At 44.2% G+C, this 21523-nt stretch overlaps 1 protein-coding gene across 4 annotated transcripts in view; it reads left to right on the forward strand.

The window, feature by feature from the left end:
• The window catches only part of KCNK2 (potassium two pore domain channel subfamily K member 2), a 220112-nt gene that overhangs the window by 65521 nt on the left and 133068 nt on the right, over positions 1 to 21523 (forward strand). For 2 of the 4 annotated variants that reach the window (XM_032318920.1, XM_032318922.1), the window contains exon 2: positions 8180 to 8490. In XM_032318920.1, the coding sequence (XP_032174811.1) occupies positions 8180 to 8490 (311 nt within the window). The other 2 variants (XM_032318921.1, XM_032318919.1) reach the window with 2 other exon arrangements.

Raw genomic sequence — 21523 nt, forward strand, 5'->3', positions numbered from 1 at the left:
CCACTAATCCCACTAATGAAAATACCAAGTGCCATGTGACCTGGCCTCTGCTTGATCACTTACTTGGTCACTGTCTACTATAAGTCCTCTCTCTCTGAGCTCCCCAAATTCTAATTACAATGTTTCTGCCCACCCCAGTCTCTCTACATGCTCCTCCTTCTCTTGAGGAAGCTCTTCCCTTGCACTGTGGCTCTCCCTCTTCACCCCTACTCTCCACCCTCCTCCATCTTCAGGGCTTACCCATAGACTCCTTGGGTCAGGACCCACCCTGACCTTCTAGCATTTGATACTCTCATAGCACCCTGTACCTTCTCTTTATTGCACTTAACTAGAATTTTAATTTTTGCTTGTTTAGCACCTTCCCTCTCTAGACCAGAAGCTTAATGAGGGCAGCAACCTTGTGATATCCACCGAGCTCCTGTATGGCAGCTGGTAGACATTCAGTAAATATTTGATGGATGCGATTCATTCTTCCTTCTCTCAGATCTATGCAAGGATGTTATCCATAAGATTAAATAAAGGCAGGAGTTACCATAGGGTTAAAAAGTGGGTGGTCTACCTTGGGCTGGCTCATGAGGTTAAACCAGTCACAGGAGAGAATAAAATTCTCTTGAAGACTTAGCAATGGTAAAGTCATATATGTGGTCTCACTTCGATACTTAGGACAATCTCTTCTGAGTTCAGTGTATTCTCCCTGTTTGGTAGAGGAGGAAACTGATAGACTGATGGTCAGAGAGATAAAGTGACTCCCTCAAACTCACATGGTTCACAAATGGTAGAGACAGGACACCCACGGAGGTCACTTGGACTCCAAAATTACAAGTCTGATTGGAATTATGGGAGGGACAGTGGCATGCTTTTTTCTTCTTTCTTTCTTTCTTCTTTTTTTTTTTTTTTTTTTTTTTTTTTTTGGTAACTACAAGTAGGCCAAGGTCAAAAAGCACAATAACATAGAAATGAAGTCCTGTAGATTTCATACTGCTAGTTGGAAAGCAGAACAACAACGCTGAAAGCACCGGAATGACGGGAGTATAGAATTTGAGGGGGCTCACTCTTTTTATTACATATTTCAGGTTTTCCTTCCACTGAAGTAAAATTAAGCAATGTTGAATAGTCCTGTGGCATGAAAGACATCAAGTCTACCTAGTCTTCCTATTTTACTTTTAATGGGATTTATATGTGTTAAGAAATGAAGGCATAAAATTAAACAAGATATACCTCCCCCTTTCCTTGTTTCTCCAGGTTCAATGATACACAAACTAGTCTACTTCCTTTTCTCCCTCTTACTTCAAACACAGTGAGTTAGTATGTGTTTGGTACAAGAAGGCCCTTAAAGTGGTAGGAGTATCTAACTGAGGGGGCCCTGGGGGCTACAGTGGAAAGCAGGGCTCGAGTCAGTGTGGAAACTGCTTTCTTGGTTCTTTCAAGTTATTTGTGAGGCTGAGGCTGGCTTGTTGGAGCAATTCCTGTCGATATTACAGTTTGGGATTTTTCTTTTGATCTGGTTTTAACGTCTCTCTAGAGAAAATCTGTGCTCCCCTCCCCCACCTATATGTATGGGTCTAACGAGAGAATAATGCGAGGCGGATGACGAGGACAGCTACTACGGATACACCGCTGGAGAAAAGGAGGGAAAAAGAGGATTCAGCGTTTGGGATTGGAGGGGAGTCCTCCATTCCATGAGTCTAGGAAAGGGGAGCACAATGCAGAGGTACATAAACTCTGAGTTAATCACTCCCTGTAGTGAGCATGAGCCAGTCTGACAGAGGACGGGAGCCTGGCAAGGTGTGGTTAAACTTGCAAAAGGCTGAGAAAGAGCAAGAAAGAATCACCAAGCTGTTAAACGAAAGGAGAGAAGTTAACAAACAAGCAAACCTCAAAGTGTTTGGGATCATTTCATCTGGGGAACAAAAAGCCTGTGATAGGATAGAAGTAATTCTGAAGGTGGTGAATTCATCTCGTGTCCTATATACGCTGGTTCCAAATACTTGAAGAGAGGCCAGGTGAACGATGTCTTCATCCACACTGTCATTCAAATGTTTCTCGAATACCTATTTGTTTTTCTTTGTTTTTTTTTTTTAAGATTTTATTTTATTTATTTGACAGACAGAGATCACAAGTAGGCAGAGAGAGAGGAGGAAGCAGGCTCCCCGCTGAGCAGAGAGCCTGATGCGGGGCTTGATCCCAGCACCCTGGGATCATGACCTGAGCCAAAGGCAGAGGCCTTCTGAGCCACCCAGGCTCCCCTCGAATACCTGTTTCAAACCAGGCACTGGTTATTGTGGATATTATGGGGATCAGAGAGATATGGCTTCTGCCCTCACTGAGCTTACAGTGTAGTCTGAAGAAGCATAACACATTGTGGCAAGTGTAAAAACAGAAGGCCAGGTTGCCCGGGAAGCAAACAGCCAGACACCTAATGAGCTAGGATTCGGGAGAAACTTCCAGACTGCTGGCAGATCTGAAGGACATCACCTGTGATGATTCGTTTTAGGTGGCTTGGCTACCGTACCTAGTTATTTGGTTAAACACTTATCTAGGTGTTGCTGTGAAGGTATTTTGTACATGTGGTTGCAATCTATAATCATCAGACTTGAAGGAAAGATTACCTTTAATGATGTGTGTAGGTCTCATATAATCAGTCAAAGGTCTGATGAGCAAAAACTGACGTTTCCCAGAAAATAAGAAATTCAGGACAGAAGCATCAACTCTTGCCCGAGTTTCCAGCCTGCCAGAACGGCCCTAGGAATTTCAAATGGACTTGCCAACCCCCACGACAGTGCGAGCCAATTCCTAAAATAAATCTTTTGCACACACGTACACACATGCCCTATCAGTTCTGTTTCTCTGGAGAACCGGACTAATACAATGTCTTAGTCATGTAAAACTGGGGGAGGGTGTGTGAGGGAAGATGAAGGACCCAGAGAGGCCTGGAATGAAAAAAATAAGCCAGATCAGGAAGCAAATTATATGTCACCTAGAGAGTTTGAAACGGTTTTAAGTGAGAGGATCAGATTCACATTTCAGAAAGGATATCCGATTATATTGAGAGCAGAAGTGGAGAAAAACATGTTTCTGTTCCAGCAGGAAGGAATTCCTAATAAGGAAGACGTTTTTTAATAGGAGGAAGAGGTGCTGAGTCCATTCTGGAATTTAAAAAATAATTTGGCATTTTCGAGCATGGATGGCCACAGTCCTGCCGAAGGTTTATAACGTTCTTTTGGCCATCGAGGGTGTTTCTGCTCTGCCTGACCTCCTCTGGGTCTATAGCTTTCACTAGCTTCTCCCATCTACAGTTTTCACGAGGAAGTTCTCCCGGTAGCTGGCAAAGTACTTCAAGTTGGCCCAGCAGCCTTTCTGGGAGATAAAGGAGCACAGCGGCGGAGGTGGGAGGGTGCAGGTCAGCGGGCTATTCCCGCAGCCAAAGGAAGAAGGAAGAGCGAGTTTACACTCGGGCTCAAGTTCTGTTACATCACGTGTGTGACGAGGGGGACTAACCTATTTCAGCTGCGCGCTCTCTTCCCCTCCTCTGCGGGTTCGGTGCCCGCACCCCTGCAGCCACGCGTTCAGCTGCCCCCGCGCGGCCGTCTACGAGTCTGGGCGGGGTCTGGTAGCCGCCAAACTGGGATCTCCATGCGGAGGTGTGCAGGAGCGCCGAGCTCAGACTGAGGTCCCAGGTCTCCCACTCCGCAGCTCGGCCGAGAAGAGCCGCAACCCCTGTCCCCAGCAAAGGGGTCTTGTCCTGAGAGCTTCCGATTTTTCTTCCATTCCCTCTGCATCCTTAGATGTCTTCACCCTAGCTCCCGGTGCGTTCCCCATCCTTTCTGGTTTGGAACCTTCTGTTGTCAGAGCTCGCTGCCCAGGTTAAGCACCCGAGGAGGAGGTGGGGTGTGGTGGGGGTTGCTGGTGACTCGACAACACTTCCCCAGGCGTAGACTGGAAGGAGCCAGTAACCCCATTACCGACCCCACTCCGGGGGTCTCAGGGCGCCAGTGGGGGCAGTTCTCTGTACAACCCTGGTTGGGGGGGGGTGCAAGGGGAGCGGAAAATGCTTACGTGCAGGGGTCCTGGGACCCGAGCATAATCCCGCACCCCGCCCTGGAAGGAGATAGGTTGGAGCTCGGTCTGTGCGCCTGATAGTGGGAATGGGCATGTGGGGAGGGGGCAGCGCCAGTGGAAGGGGCTGAGGGCAGAGGCAGCAGGTGAGCCCCAGGGCAGTGCCCCCAGGCGAGGAGGCAGGGGAGACGCCGGCGCGGGTTAGGCTAGGAGGGGTTGCGGAGAGGCGAGCCCAGGCGGGGAGACGGAGGGTGGGGGGAGGCGAGGGGGAGGGAGTTCCGAAAGGAGGGAAAGGAGCGGGCGAGGGACGAGAGCAGCGAGCCTGGCAGGGAGAGCGGCGGAGGGCGGCCGAGCTGCGGGCAGGAGGGCGCCCGGCGCGCCGAGCCGGTGCCACACCCCCCGCCCCCCGGGGCCCGAGGGCTTTGCCGGGGGAGACACACAAAGACATGCGAAGAGGGGCAGAGCGAGGCTCGCTCACAAAGACGCCGGGGCGCACGGCCGCTCGGGCTGCACCGACCGCCCCCGCGCCGCGCCGCGCAGGGGACCGGCCAGCGCGGAACCCGGGGCGGAGCGCGCGGCTGCGGCGGCGGCTGCCGGCCGGCGCGGGACCCGGGTCGCCCGCGCTCTCCGGGTGACCCGGGCCCGGCCGCAGGCGCGTGCGGGGGCGGCGGCGCCCGCGCCCAACTTGGCCTCGGCCTCGCCCTCTGCCCAGCCCGCCGGTGTCCCCTCCTTCCCGCGATTTCGTTTCTTCTCACGCTCCCCCCCACCCCCTCCCGCGTCCAGCCCCGCTCTCCCCACCTTGTAAAACAAAGCCGGGGAAAATGCCTGCCCGTGCAGCTCGGAGCGCGCAGCCCGACTCTGAATAAGAAGTGAGTACAATGGCGTGTTTGTAAAAGCTTCAAGTCCGTCTTTTTCAAAAAACATTTTGAATGCTGCATGCCTCATGCTTCCCAGCGCCTCGCGGGAGAGACCCGGCTATAGAGCAGGAGGTGAGACCCCCCGGGTGCCCACCCCCGCCCCCAAGCCTCCCGCCCGGCGCTCTCCCGCCCCTGCCGGGACCGGGAGGGTTGCAGAAGCCCGGCTGGCAGCAAGTGGACGTCCTCCGCCTTCGTTGCCCGTCCCAGGTGTTGGGTCATAATCTCGGCTTGGAGGCACACCGAAGCCGGGCTCCTCGGCTGCCTGCTGCTCCCCCCTCTCCCGCTGGTGCCTGGGGCTTCTGCATCTGCCTCGGGTGTGGGTTTGGGACACCTTGGGGGAGTTTCCAAAGGAGGAGGAGGGTCAGCCCTTGGGAGCAGCAGACAGGCAGGACGCATGGTGACCCTGGTCACACTTGTTGCCCATTGCGTGGTGGGACAGGCAGTGGTGCTGAAAAAAAGCTCGTTTCTCTTGCCATTGAGTCGTCTGCTGCGGCCCCAAGCGTGGAAGGCATACCTGCGTGAGGATGGGAGCCCGGGATTAAGAGGAGACTGTGATGTGCTGGAGGCAGAGGAGGGAGGTAGTGATGGTGATGACAGTGTGTGCAAGGGACGACTCTTTGATTCCTTGTTCTGAGGCGCGTCTCTGCCTGATCATACATCAAACGATGTGGAGATGGAAACACAGAGGCTCCCCATGTTAGACTGAGAGAAAACGCTGTTCTTTTTTATTTTGTTGTTTTACCAATTGCTGTCCATTCTGTCTGCCAAATGTGCATTTATATATATTTCTGCTAATTAAAAAAATACGGGAGTAGCTTAAAAGAATTAAACTTCTGTGGACATTGGGGAGGGTAGGTGATAATGGTGAGTGCTGTGAAATGTGTAAGATGGATGATTTGCAGACCTGTACCCCTGGGGCAAACAAGACATTATATGTTAATAAAAATAATTAATAAAAAGAAAATTTTCAAAGAATGGGAGAAAAAAAAACTAAACTTCATCAGGAAATGTATTAGCTTTATACACACACACACACACACAGACAATCTTTTAAAAACCTATCTGTCCTTTCCCCTAAAAGCATATCATTGTAATGTGTTAGTGTGGCATTGGGATTTAGGATTGGGATTTGGACGCTCAAGGTAAACAGTCCTGGTGTTTTCCACTTCTACAGAGTAGAAACCTCTGGTGTGAAAAACCAGAAATATGAGAGCATGGATAATTGGAAAGGAAAGGCTTGGAAAGCTTCCTTCAGAGAAATAATGTGGGTTTCTTGTTATGTTTATTCCAAAGATGGGTTAATTTTAGATGATGACCTTTATTTTTCACTCAAGACACACTATGTAGCTCGGCGGCAGGGTGGCGTAACTAGCCAGCAGGTGAGAGTGAGATCAGCTGTTACCAGCATGTCTGTTAAAAAAGTTTACCCAATTAAAACACTAAAAGACATACCCAGTACTGATTTTGAGCGAAGTTGCCCTTATAACTATTACCAAAGGTGTCTACTGGTTTGTGGCTTTAATCTGAGCAGGTGACTGTATCAGGAGGGAAACGTGTCCATACCTGGATCCAGGGTTGAACCACCGTACATTGCTGAAATGAGCAGTTCAGTCTGTACAGTCACTTCTTGGAGCTCTGATTTCGTGTCTACAGAGTCAGAGCCACTCAGGGTTTCTGCTGGTTTGAGGAGCCCTCTGCTATCAGCCACCACTGTACAACACTGCTTAGGTCTGGGGCTTCAAATAGCTTTGTTTGCGAAGCTTCTTTGTGATGGGCAACTGATGATTTATTTTCTGAACTCAGATTGTGGTAGACCTACGTTTAACTCACAGTGGTGGTCAGGAGTGTAGGGTATCTAACCCTGTGAAAGCTAACACTTTCCGTTCTCTTCTTATCCTCGAGTGATTTCAGGTTCCTGTAGGGTATTTGGGTGTAATTCCACAGGGATTTCTCAGATGCTTACCTAAAAGTGTCTTTTAGGTTAGGTTGTTATATCAGACCTGTATTATATATACCAGAGTAATTTTACTTATATCTGTAACAATTTTGGACTCTAAATTCATTGTTCTGGTTGAGTTGGTGGTTTTTAAAAGTCCCCCTATATTTGGTTTTTTGGTTGTTTGTTTGTTTGTTTGTTTTTTCTTTTCTGGCTACTCTGTTAACCTTTTTGGTTCAGTGTTGCCTTTCCAGTCAGTCTGTAGCAGATGGCTTGTTTTCCCCTTACCAAGCAGAAGTCTAGTATCTTTGTATTTTCTGAAAAGAAATCCATTAATGATGTTTTTGAAGAGCTGAGATAAATAATAAATGGATTTACTGTCACCTCAGAGTATATGGGATTTTGTAAGGGAACACATAAATCCGCTCTCATGGAGCAATTAGCTTTGTACAGAGCACGCAGGGTCTAAGGTGTAAGATAAGGTTTTACTTTTTCTTTTTTTCTGGATAACGTTCACTGTTGAAATGGAAGGAACTAGTCCTGTCTTGGTTGCACCTAGGATTGTGCCAGAAGAGGTAGCAAGACTTTTTTTTTTTTTTTTTCAAGATGTCAGAGATTATATAACAAGATACAGAGACTGTTTAATCATGAACCACTTTAGAGGGTAGGCAAAAAAGAAATGATTGGGCAATTGAGTGGTTTACTTACCACCGTGTTTTACCAGAAAATGACTAATGTTTTACTTTGAGCAACAATGTTTGGATCCCAAATTCGCTTATAATACAATCCCTCTATTACAATGAATGTTTCCATAAAAATAAAGAATATTCCTTGTGTCAGTTGCTTGCGGTATAGAGGGTTAAGTTCTTGAGAACAGGAATCATCCATGAACCTTCTTCATGAGTATTCATGAGATAGTTCAGTACTATCAGTTCTTAGGAGTTCAGTCTTTATTGAGTAGCACGGCAAACAGATGTAAATTTAAAAATTAATTAGAAAGACCTCGGGTGTTGTTTTATTTATTTATTTTTTAAACTTTCTTGGTCCACCTCCTGTTTTCTTTCTCCCATCTGGAACCCCAATAGCAGCAGAGAGCTGAGACCCAGCCCCTTTTCCTTGATAAAGTCCTGGATGTGAGCTAGTGGGAGCGCTCTGGTTGGTTCCAGACCTTCCACCAGGAGGACAGTGGAGTTCAGTCCGCCTTCGCTCAGCCCTTAAAGAAGCCCCTCTATTCTTCTCCGACCTAACCTTCCTTCTCTGTTGTTGTCAGTGGCGGCACCTGACTTGCTGGACCCTAAATCTGCCGCTCAGAACTCCAAACCGAGGCTCTCGTTTTCCACGAAACCCACAGTGCTTGCTTCCCGGGTGGAGAGTGACACGACCATTAATGTTATGAAATGGAAGACGGTCTCCACGATTTTCCTGGTGGTTGTCCTCTATCTGATCATCGGAGCCACCGTGTTCAAAACCTTGGAGCAGCCTCATGAGATTTCACAGAGGACCACCATTGTGATCCAGAAGCAAACATTCATTTCCCAACACTCCTGTGTCAATTCGACTGAGCTGGACGAACTCATCCAGGTAATCATGGCACAGAGGAGTTGTAACCCGGCTTCCTCTCTGGGGAAAGAAAGTCATGGCAGGAGGAGGCTACCCTAGTAGCTCAGTGGCGTGCCTAGAGGGGGTCCAATTCCACTTTCTCTTAAGATCGACTTCTTTCTGCACTTCTTCCCTCTTTTCTTACTTCTTCTCTTTTCTTCTTCTCCCTTATTTCTCCCTCCTCTTCCTTCTTACCCTCTTCTGCTCCTCCTGTCCCACCATCTCCCTGATTTGTCTTTCTTTGCCTGCTCTTAGAATGGCTAATGGATGCCTGTGGACATGGGGTTGGCTTGCTGGAGGCTCTTGTGGTCAGATTAGCATTCCCAACTGAGATACATTGCCGTGGCAAGTGAGAGGAAAACCTAAGGCAGAAAAGTGCTTTAATCATGCTGGGAGCCATCATAAGAAAGAAGAGAGGGGTTTGTGGTGTGACTCTCTTGAGATGGGTGACCCTCCTGGTTAGCAAGCTACAGCTCATCTCTTTAACCCAGCCAAAGTATAACTCTAAAAACTGCCTTTTTTAGGCGCCTAGTGAGATGACACATCCTTGTTTCTCTAAACCCTAATTAAAAGCAATTTACTATTACACAGAAAAATGGAGTTTTTGAATTCTAAAAAGATAATTTCATTTTCATGTACTCTATCACGGATGGAACAGTGTTCTTAAGGAAAATACTTTGTTATAAAAGTTAATCACAAAATGATTTGAACATATCAATTGGACTACTTGGAGATGGCTGTCTTTTTGTTGTGGATTTCTTTTACATAAAACAATTCAGTGGTCAAACCGAGAGTCTGGTCAGAAGAAAGCCCTAGAATGTTCTTTCAAGGAGAGATCTAGCTGACTAATTGTGGGAGACATTTTAATTGTACAGAAACTCATTTTCCTGTAGAACCTACTTCTCTTAACTGGTCTAAGTCAGTTTGGGTTGAAAATTATCCAAGTCATCTGAACATGTTCTTCCTCATCTTCTGTTTGGTTTCAAATCATTCGAATGAATAGTAGATTGAGGGAGGAAATTCTTCCTGTTTTTAATCCAGTTTCGTATTCAAAGACCTTTTCTCTCTTATTTCCTTTTCGCCATGGATACCCCAAAGGCTACCTCTGCCCTTCACGCCTCTCTCTATTTGTAGACTACACATTCAAGTTTGCACTCAAGTTTTACTAAAAGCTATCAAAGATAGTATTTGCTTACCCCCTTTTAGTTCCTTCTATATTCAGACACTTCTGCGTCTCAACTACTTGACTTAGATTTTGAAAAGTCTCCTCAGACACTTATATATGGCAGTATTTTCAGTATTGACAGTGAACCTGTCAATAGATACCATTGTCCCAGGTACCGCATTGTCTGTTTTTCCATAAGATCACTTCTCCTTCACTCTTTGTACCACAGAGTTTTAAGAGGTACTAAAAAATCTTAAAGAATTCCCATTTTCCTAGGGTTTTAAAGAATGAGCTCTAGGTTGTCTTGGAAGTAGCATCAGATAGGATGTGTTTTACACTCCAGCTGAGCACTTTCTAGAGGCGTCACTCTGAACAAGTACCTTTGCTCTCTGAGCCTTCAGTGATCTGTCTGGAATGAAGAAGGCATATCTACCAAGCAAGATTGCTGTGAAGAGTAAAGAGATAATCCCTATAAAGCATCTAGGACGTCACAACGTGTTAGGTTCCTTTGCTGCTGTTCCTATTTGCTCCCTCCCCCTGACCCCTACTCCACCCCTTTATTGGGTTGAGGTATCTGATTCAGGCAATTCAGAATGAATTCAGAACTAAGAATTCAGTTCCATTCTAGCATCTGAAGCTAAGAAGTGTGGTGGGTTTAGGGCAGGGGGGAAAATGCCTGGAATTTCAGGACAATGCTGGAGGAAACCCTGTGTGAAATTCAAAATGGTCTCGCTGTTCTGTTCTACCTAGACTTATTCATCACTGTGAAAATAACTTGAAGGTCGTAGCAGGTGGAGACAATCTGGAGGTGGAGACTGATTATTTTTGCTCTATTGTTTTTGGAATGGAGACAGACAGAGCTCAACAAGGACCTAATCTTTTTCTTTCCACCCCACAGAGGAATCTCTTTTAGCTTTATTAAGATTCACTGCTGATGAGAATCCTCACTTTTTAAAAATCTCAAGTATTTTTGTGCTTATTCCAAAGTCCATTATTTATTTTCATATCACTCATCTTTAGAACCCCATGACTTGAATAAATTATTATATTCTCTTCAAATAAAGTTTTTTCTGATAGGAGAAATGTTTATACTGGCGTGGCTTCAGGGATCCAGATCAGTATACTAAAATAGGGAGGAAGGCAAATGAGCCAGTCATCTTATATTAGAATTACATTTCATTCATATGATTCTCGTAAATTTCCACATGGTTTTCCCCACATTTATTTGCCCGTTTAATCGTCCCTTAAAACTTCCTGAGTAGTTTATATCACAGCATTAAGGATTAGGGAGCTAACACACAGCAGTGTCAGGGACTTACGCCAGACAGCATTATGAGCATGAGAGATCAGGTGTTCAGAACCTTGATCTGCTGTTATTCCCAGGAGTCTTGGCTGAGTTTAGCGTATTTCCATGCTGAGACGGGGAACCAGTTGGAGAAGTTAGAAGTTCAGTCCTAGTGTTGGTGGAGAAGGACTTTTTGATTCCTTTTATGAAGAAGGAGGAAATGGGTCGTCAGACTGTGAGGTCAGGTACAGTGGATCTAATTTAGCCCCAGGTTATTAATCACACCTTTGGACAGGTTACGGTGACCTCCTAACAAGCCGTGCTTGCATCCCAGGGTAGGGGAGGTGAGGGAGAGGAGGGGCGAGAACCCAACTGTGAGCTTCCTGAGAACAGTTGCTTCTTCAGCTGCATGATCCCAGCTACGCTTTCCCTCTGAGTGCTGTCTTGACATCAGCTGTCCAAGGCAAGATGGAGGGTTGAGGAGGGGGCAGAGCTGTTGAGACAAAGGAATCCAAAGGGCTAAAGTATTTTGAACACTTTGATTTTCACCATCCATTATTTAAGTTAGTATGACGTCAGTACGGAAAAACACAGACACACTGAAATTTTGAGAGTCACGTATGCCATTAACAATAGCCAAAATGGAAAAAAAAAAAATAGCCAAAATGTAATGAGCACTGACTGTGTACAAGGCACCATTCTGACCTTTCACATGTGTTGTCTCGTTTAATTCTCAAGCAACCACATGAGATAAGTGCCTTGTTAACTGCCTCTAACTTAGGTGCATACTGAGGCAGAAGGAGCTTAATTTTCCAAGAGAACAATGTGAAGACTGCAGTGTTATTTAAACCTAAGTGGACAGACTCCAAAGCTTATGCTCTCAGCTCCTGTATTACAGCCTCTAAAAAAATTAATAAACATTAATTTTGCTGGAAAGCTTCCTGTTATTCCTTGTATTAGAGTAGAATGAACAGCAAATTACAGTCCTCTATACATAGTGATATGCATTATATAATATATCTCTTCCTCAATATACGAATGTGGAGTATATAACCTGAGTTTTGGGGGTTTTTGTTTCATTTTGGTTTTTTTTGAGAGAGAAAGCATATGTGTGTACAGGCAAGGGTTTGGGGGTTGGGGAGCAACGGGAGCAGGAGAGGAAGCCCAGGCAGGCTCCACACTCCGAGACCCATGTTGGGCTCAATGTCATAACCTTGAGGTTATGAGTTGGATGCTTAACCGACGAGCCACCAGGCACCCCTATAACCTGGGTTTTAATATTCTTTTTGGAGAACACTTCCTGGTTTTCTCCTGTTTGAATGCAGTAAACCAGTAGAGGCATAGTTCCTTTAGATATCGCCAGCTGTCAATCTAGTCACTTCCGTATTTGCTGAATCGGTTCGGCGATTGAAAAGTAGAGCAAGATTTATGATCTGTACATCGATAAAAATCATTTTATCATTTAAGCCACACAACCCCTGTGAGGTAGGGAGGGAAGGAATGCTATCTGTTTGGGGGTAGAAAAATGGATACATTTGCATGAGGTCATGTGGTCTCAGGTCTAGAGTCTTGGAATCCTCCTCCTGAGGGGATTAAATTCTCTTTGTGCTTGACTCTTACTCCTTCAATCAGTGGCATTTGCTGGGTACGTCCAGTGGGTTGACCTTCCTGTTGGGGCAAGTGAAACCATCAGAAAAAACATCTTTAGGCACTCGCTCCTTCAAAGTCAAGTGGAGGAGACCACCATACACAGAGCCACAGAGGCACCTGGGTGGCTCACTCAGTTAAGCTTCTCCCTTCAGCCCAGGTCATGATCTCAGGGTCCTGGGATCGAGTCCCCCACTGGGCTCCCTGCTCAGCGGGAAGCCTGCTTCTTCCTCTGCCCCTTCCCCCTGCTCATGTTCTCTCTCAAATAAAATCTTTAAAAAAAAATCATAGCTACTAGAAGTTCTTAGAGATTGGAGCTGGACTACTGAGGAAGAAATGAACCACTCAATGGGAGCTAAGAAGACACAGAGAAGAGGTGAAGGGAAACTGGATGTTAAATGGGAACTCCGAGTAGTCAGCGGGGGTAGGGAGGGAGGCCAGGGGATCAGCAGATGTTCTAGGCAGAAGCAGCATGATGTGCTCCAGTAACCAAATGATCTAGACTGAGGAGCAAGGGCATCAGCAAGTCTAACCAAGGAGGGCCTCCTTTACCCCCACCAGGGAGGTGGGCTTTCTCCTGAACCTGCTCCCTACCTGGGGTAGATGGGCCACTGGGGCTCTTGGTGGTTTTCCAGGGGATACCTGGAGCTGCATTCCTAGAACACCAGTGAACTTCAAAGCAAAACCAAAAACATTGTTTTATATTAATTATATAATCATTCATCCATCTAAAACTATGTATTGAATTCCTGCTATGTGCATTATCCCAGGGACAGAAATACGGTGGAGAATAAAACAGATGAACATTCTTGCCCTTGGGGAGGTTCCATCCTGCTGAGGGAAGATAGTATGTTAGATAATAATAAGTCCCAGTAGAAAAAATAAAGCAGTGAAAAAGGGTAGGAAATGTTGGGTGGTCTTGGTGATTAGTTTTACATAAGGTCACTGGGGAAGCTTCACCGATAAGGCAATTTTTGAGTAAAGGGACGGAGGAAAGTAGCAATGTGACTGTCCAGGAAACCACACTCAGGCAGAGGGATCCATAGTAGAGAGGCCCTCCCTGAAGAGGGAGTGCCCCTGGCGGGGATGAGAACAGCAAAGATGCTAGGAGGGAGCATTAGAAGATGACATCAGGAAGGTATTGCAGGCCAAGTCCTGTAGGGCCTTGGAAGTTCTAATATGGAGTTGACTTTCTGGTACAGATGAATGGTGAATGTCCTGGGCTGGCTTGTTTCCCCAGGATCACTCTGGCTGCTGGGTTGAGAAGTGAGTACAGGTGGCCGCAGACAGAAACAGAGGGAACCGTTATTTGGTTGTTGGGATTATCCTGGTGATAGATAATGGGGGCTGGAACCAAGGTGGTGGCAGTGGGAGTTGTGAGACATGGTCAGATTCTGAGCACATTCCAGAAGGAGAGCCAGTGAGATTTACCAGTGGACAAGACTGCAGTGCAAGGGTGAAGAAAGAATACAGTTCCCACTCTCCTGACATGAGGGAGAGCAGAAGAGGCACTGGTGATGGGAAGATTTCAGGCCCTTAGTGTTGTTGGACATTGCATGCAGAGTGGCAGTTAGACAAGAGTTCAATTATGGATTTTCAGGACCCAAAATGAGAGGAGTTCCAGAAAAGGAGTTCCAGAAAATGGTAGAACGTACCAATAGCACCGAATAAAGATGGGTACCACAGGCAAAGGTTGCATCGGAGGCCTCCCTCCACCAGGCCATGCCATGGCATTCTTCTCTCTTAGATCCAAAGCCCCCCATGTGTACATGGGATACCTTGGGACCAGGGAGCCCAAGATAACATCTTGGCTGAGATTTCTGCTACCCCGCTGGTCACAAAGCCCTGTTCTTACCAAGTAGCTAGCCTCAGTGGCAGAGCTTTCTGAGAGTCTCATTAAGACTAAGTGCAAGTCGTCCATCATGCTGTTATGGATAAATAATGGGACAAGTTGGTCCTAATCTTGCAGACACTCTACCGACATGGTTATAAAACAACACTCTGGGTCAACATGTCTCACTCTTTTACCAGGGGACAATTCCATGCAGGGACTTCAGTGAAAACAGTCTCGGCAAATTCTGGCCAGCACAGCCGTGTTAAATTTGAGATGCCAAGAGCTCGTTATCCAGAAAACCTTTAAAAGGGCTTTCTTTTCTTATCAGTGCCTTCACTCTTCTTTGGATTAATCTCTGGAAAAAGCACTGCAGATAATTGAGTGTGTAATCTTCTCGGATGTGTGATAACGTAGTAGGTTGGATTATTTTAGCAGATTATTTGGGAGCCATTTTAAAAGACTGGGCTCTAATGGTAACAATTATTCAGGAATGCTGTCTTGACCATTACAAGAGGGACTTAGAATCATGGGAGCTACAGAAGTCTTAAGAAAGCTTTGTCCATTTCCAGTTTCCCAAGGACTCTCCCACATACTACTGTCTTAGTGAACAAACTTATTTTTGCTTCCCCTTCCTGTCCATATGTTCATGCTATCTTGACTTGCAGAATGTTGTATGTAAGTACAACAAATAACAACTGAAATATTTTTATACACTGTTTCTTAATTATACTTAAGTTTTTGTAATAGAGCATCTATGTAGCTTGTCAGGAAATGATTTTACCTCCAAAAGCTCTATGAAGATTAACTAGTTAAAATTGGTTTAAAAAAAGAAAAGTGTTACGTGAGTATTGTATATTAATAAAATACTACTCAAACTGATCTGATGAAAAAGGAATATTACTTAAAAACAAAGGCCAGAACATTAGTTGATGGCTGCATGGTTGAGAATGAGAGAAAGTACTCTCCATATACATTGGAAAACATTAAAGAATGTTTTTTGGCTGAAGATTTATTTGGTCTAAGCTAAAAACAGGACTCAAATGTAAAGCTCAGTCCAATAATATTAGAGTGAAATTTGATCAGTATAGATCTGTTAGGAGCGATTTAGATGATGGCTTTAAAATTCTTAGAACATGTTTGTATTTAATCATAGATTTGTACACTTACACTTTAAGATATATTTAATTCCACATCTCTTAGATATATAATTTTTTAATTCACATTTGTAAAATGTTCAGCAAGAGAAAAAAATGGCACCTTGATCAGATTCTTTCTTTTGACTCCATCTCCAGTGTCTTCCTCATAGATAAGAATGGGTGCAACACAATGTCTAGTGATAATAGCTGGCCAATACGATCGTAATCCAAGTCTGGGTCTTTCTCGAAGCCCTGCCATATACTCTCTCTCTTTCTCGTCTGGTCAGGAAGCAGGTTAGGCTTCATCCTCTCCCTTTTGCGGGTAAGTCACCCGAGGCGTAGAACGTTTAACCCAAGTCCCTCTTAACCTTTTTAGCTCGAGATGCTCCAAGTGGCACAGCAAGCATTAGGACAGAGCTGCTGTTCAGATGACTCTAGAGCTCATGTCTCCTGTACCAGAAGACTTCTCTAGAAACTATATTTTGTTGTCTTCTCACCCTGGGCTCCCCTCCTATTCCTATCAAGCAAATCAGATTTCCAGCCAGTGCACCTGGGATGCACACTCTGCCTTTTGAGTTGCCGGTGCATGTCTTTACTCTGGGCTCCTACCAGCAAAGGTCAGCAGTGGAAGGCGCAGCAGGTCTGTAGTTGTGAGTGCAAAGTATATAGTCCTGGAAAACTGGAGCCCAATAATGAGGCCACAAATAAGCAGCTAAAACATTATGCTTTAACTTGCGTGGCAGGCGCTAGTCATGCTGAGGCATGAACAGGTGACGTAAGTCAGGGAAGGCGATTTCAAGCTGGAGAACATCTTACCAGGAAGAGACAGATCAGGATGGAAAGAGAAGGAGGAAAGGGAAATAGTTTCAGGGACACAAGTTAATGTTCTGCTTATGGGATTACAAGACTTTTTTTTTTTTAACCCCTTCTTACTTTGTGGCATTCACAAAGTAACAAAAGTGTCCTGTACAAGATCCAAGTGATAGGAGAAGGTACAAAGAAAAAAGCAGAGATCTGAAATCCCTCCACCTAGAGTTGGCCAACACCTCTCATGTGTATATGTCTGTGTGTGCACCACACACACACACACACACACACACACACGCACTTCCACACAGAATTAAACCCGTGCGGGATCACGTACGCATGCCCTCTCACCACCTCTATTTTTTGCTCACTATTATGTTGGGGATACCTGGGGAATATTTCAAGTCTTGAATTTAGATATTATTTAAATAGCCACATAGTTTAGTTAATATCTTTATCAGTAAGAGAATGAGATGATATTTTGTAATCCCTTTCTGCTGTTTCTCTGCCCTTTATTTTTACAAACATTTGACATCAATAAACAGTAGTCCATCTAGCTCAGTAGTTCTGCCCTTAACTACGCTACTGATGGACATGTGAACACAGTATCAGAATTCCCTTTCTAAAACCATCTTTTGAAGGGGTGACTATACCCTGGGCATCATGACAGTATGAAAAATCCAGCATGTAAAACCTTCTCTAATAGGTGTCGCACATGCTTCTCAATAAAGTTTCCCTTTTCATTTGATCTTTCATAAAATTATGTCCTTTATGAAGTTTTAGACCGTTGCCTGGTGAATTTTGTGAACGAAGTCATGTAATTCCCATCTAAAGATAGCGACATCACCCTTCTTATTTGTATCCCCTACCACGGGGAGATTTCATCCTCAGCTCCCTGGGCCTTGACGCTCTGCGGTGATGTGTGTCTTGGGTCTCTGCTTTCTAATAGTCTTGTTTTGTCATTGCTTCCTTAGTACTTAGACTGGCCCCTTGATTATTTTACTTATCTTTTTTTGGAACTGCTTTCTGCTCAGTTAAAACTTTGATAAGTGTCACTTTGAGCTGTGGGTGGTATCCAGAAGAGGAGGGATCATACCTTAGCACAAGAAGAGCTTTCTGTTTTAATTCTTTTTCCTTTTCTCCGCTTCCCCCCTGCAACCCCCCCCTCCCCGCGCCCTGGTTTATTCCTGTTACCTCTCTGGTGATGCCTGGTGTTTTCCTGTGTGGGCGTTGTTGGGTGATGTCCTCCGGCAGAGTCCCAGGGACTCCAGAGGCTTCTTCTAGGTTAACGAAAACACTATTTGAAAAGGGGTGGTGGGTTTATTTTCTCCCAAATCCATTAGTTTTCACTTAACGAGAATGAGTCTCTACCCTCATCCGTACTCTGTCTGCCTTTTCACCCAAGCTTGCAAGGTTTTAAAAATTTAATTGAACATTAGGCATTTCACAATCTTCAGATGCTGTTCCCACACTTAGATATTCTCCTTTTTAGCGTTAAATTAAAACATTGCGTAATAGCTATCGACATTTACATTGATCCCTTTAAATATCCCTTTAAATATATATTTATTTAATCTACATTTTTGAAAATGTTAAATTTTTTAAATTTAATTTTATTTTCTTCAGTGTTCCATAATTCATTGTTTATGCAAAAACCTTTTTTTTTTTCTTTTTAAAGATCTGTAACCAAACCTTTTTTTTTTTTAAGGTCTTATTTATTTAGACAAAGAGTGTGTGTGCCAACAGTGGGGAGGGGCAGGGCAAGAGGGAGAGGAAGAATTTCCAGCAGACTCCACACTAAGCCTGGAGCCTGACGCAGGGCTCGATCCTGCAACCCTGAGATCATAACCTGAGCTGAAAGCAAGAGTCAGACACTCAATCGACAGAGCCATCCAGGCGCCCCTGTAACCAAACATTTTTATATAATGGATAATTTTTTATCAGTGTTCAGAAGATAATTTTTATGACTCCTTAACATTTTGTGAATTCATTTTTCTTATGTTCTTATATACCCCCATACAATACCTATTTGACTATCGAAACATACTTTCTCTACACAGAATGGCTCTATTTTCCCCCCTATGATCAGTTAGCTTGCATATGTATTCAGAAGTATCCTTTATTGCTTTCATTTCATATTGCCTTTGGTTTTTCTCAGAAGACTCCAGTTTATTTAGAATTTATTGTTATATGTGAGAGAGCTCTAATTAGCGTGTCTTCGGTCTGTAATGATGTTGAGTGAAAATGCCAATATTCGAAGACTGTTAAGTTAAAAGGATATATTCCTTTTTAGGGGTACCTAAGGAATTTCCCAGACACTCATGAAGTATAATGTGTTCTCTGGTGATGAAGCAGAGAAGGGAGCTTTAAGAAATATGCAAGGCAATGGCTGTCAGGACAGTGGAAAAGGGAAAAAATCTCCATAGACACCGTCACGTGATCACATGGCTTGCATTGATGCACATTGCAGGGAAAAGAGACTTTAATTCTTAAATTTTCTATTTTTAGGATCCCAGCACAGTTTCTTGACTATTGTAAAGTTCCTTTTTTTACAGTTATGCATCTGTTCTTATTTTGCTAAAACTCACTTAGAGGAATATGGGGATTCATCAGAAACTCGTAATGGCTAAAACAGGATGCGTTCTTTTTGGGCAAATGAAAAAGTCTCCCTTCCTGTCACTATTATTCATCTACTATAGAGGTTGGTTAGAAAATATCTGATCTAAGTGACAGATACAATGGAATGAACCCCTCTTTCCTTGGATAGGAAATGCTTTCAGCATCAGGGTGATATTAGTGGTCCCAGGGAAGTAGATTCTGAAATTTATAGGTGAAAAGGCTCTGGTTTGGGGCACCTGGGTGGCTCAGTGGGTTAAAGCCTCTGCCTTTGGCTCAGGTCATGACCCCAGGGTCCTGGGATCGAGCCCTGCTTCGGGCTCTCTGCTCGGCAGGGAGCCTGCTTCCCCCTCCCTCTCTTTCTGCCTGCCTCTCTGCCGACTTGTGATCTCTGTCTGTCAAATAAATAAATAAAATCTTTAAAAAAAAAAAAGGCGCTGGTTTGTGTCCACTGAGGTATTTTGCTGTTAACCCCAAGAACAGAGATACCTCACTGCTCCTCCAGACTGGAAGGGGAGTTCTCAGGGAGGTTTTGTGTTAACCCAAGAGCACCTCACTGTGGATCTGTGGTCATGGGTGGTTCCCATCCGGTGACAACGTGGTCAGGATTCACAAACAGATTTCCAAGCAGGGCAAGCCTGTACAGACTAGAAAGGAGAAGCACAGTTTCTTCTTCATGGATTTAGAGTGCTTGCATTTTATTTTGCATGGCGAGTGAAGGGAAGGTCTCATTTTCCTTCAAATGGATGGCCATGGAAATGCTTACAAAGTAGGATCTTTAATGGGTAGCATAGCTCTGCACAGCAGCATCTGAGGTGATCAGGACCTAGGTGTTTCTTGAGCAAAGAAGCCAATAATATGGCAGATGTCTTCTCACCCTTGACGTTAAAGCTTGCTTTGGAGATCGTGCTTCTTTTAGGTAAAATAAAATTTACAGTGTTAATTGCATAACAGTCCATAAGAGAATTTAAATATTCCCAGGTGTGGTTCTGACATTCTTGCTGCCTTAGGGGTTGGTGAAGGTTTCTGAGCACACTTGGTTTACTCTTGCCTCCCGGAAGGTGAGCTCGGCTGTTGTTTTCCATTTGTCCCAGTCCATTCAACTCATTGAATGCAGGACAAAAATAGAGACCATTATTCCCAGCTGTCCCAGAATAAAATTTTGTGTGTATGTATGATATCCATGTATGGCAAAGTTACATTTAATCATGGGACAAAATAGCTTATCATTCATGCAAGGAAAAAAAAATCTATCAATGACATAGTTTTCTGAATCTGACTTTTTTTCTTTGTTTGTTTGTTCATTTGGCCGCACACCAAACATTCCGAGTTCTTTTTCTGAATCCAAACTCAGAACTATTTTTGTCTTCACCTGTCATGTTCAGATAACATATTAGCCCTTGTAGACACCTGAGATAAGACAGTTGGTGGGAAGCTCTCTTCCTCTAAAGGAAGAAGTAGTTAAAATGCACATTCATTCATTTATTCATCCTGTATGTAATATGTCTTGAAAGGAATTGTTCCAAGCAGAGGCATAATATCCATAGATCACAACACAGCAGACTGACAAGAGTTGTGCTATCATTGAAGCTGCTATGCTAGCGAGGAGTAACTAGGTAAACACTCTGCTGGCTTGGTAAGGGGCTGAGATCAAATAGAGATTAGTTGAAGACATTTCAATGAAAGTTGATTTTTGGAAAGTATTTTTAAAAATTAGGCTATGAGGGGGCAGACAGGTTTTGGGCTAGTAGAAAAGACTGTCCACTCTTCTCAACTTTCAGAAAGAGGCGCTCAAGGGGTATGACCCAGGTAATATGTGTCCTTTGGGGGAAGATAAAGAGAGACCGGAGGTGGCCTGTTGAGGGTTCTGAAGCTGATACTAGATATTCGATGTGTTTAAGATTCCTTGTGGAGATAATTTTAACAAGCATAGATAATTGCTAGATGAATCTTTTTCATGGGCTCTCAGTTGCAGAAGTGCTTTATTTTATTTTAATTTTCTCAAAAGAAATTCTAAGCCTCTCTTTGAGGATAAAAGATTTTTTATTTGACTATCTTTTCAAGTTTATTTTTTTATTTAAACCCTTCCACAACCCTATTGATATTTTGGGGCATGTTACAGTTAACAGACTACTACAAATGATTGGGCAATTCCTTTTTCCTTAATAAATAAAATTTTCCGTTTTCTTTCTCTGGTTAACAAGTTCCAAAGCTTCACAGTGTTTTCATTTCTGGAGGATGTTTTATCAGATGATGACATTTGGCTCTTGCTTTGAGCTGGCCTAAAAATCTATTTCATGAGGCTAGTTTTTAAATGATTTGGTTTAATTAAAATTGTCGATAATCTTACTTTACTATAATGATATCATTCTTGAGGCGTCTTTTTCTTAGATGCTGTTCTATGCTGTTATGGAAAAAGTATTTTTTTGATAGGACAGGATCTCTTGCCTTATTTTCCATTACTCAGCACCTCACAGCCTTATTGTTTCTTGACCTTCAGAGAGCTTATGTGTATTTTTGAGTGT

This window comes from Mustela erminea, chromosome 17, assembly GCF_009829155.1.
Source record: "Mustela erminea isolate mMusErm1 chromosome 17, mMusErm1.Pri, whole genome shotgun sequence".
NCBI lineage: Eukaryota > Metazoa > Chordata > Mammalia > Carnivora > Mustelidae > Mustela > Mustela erminea.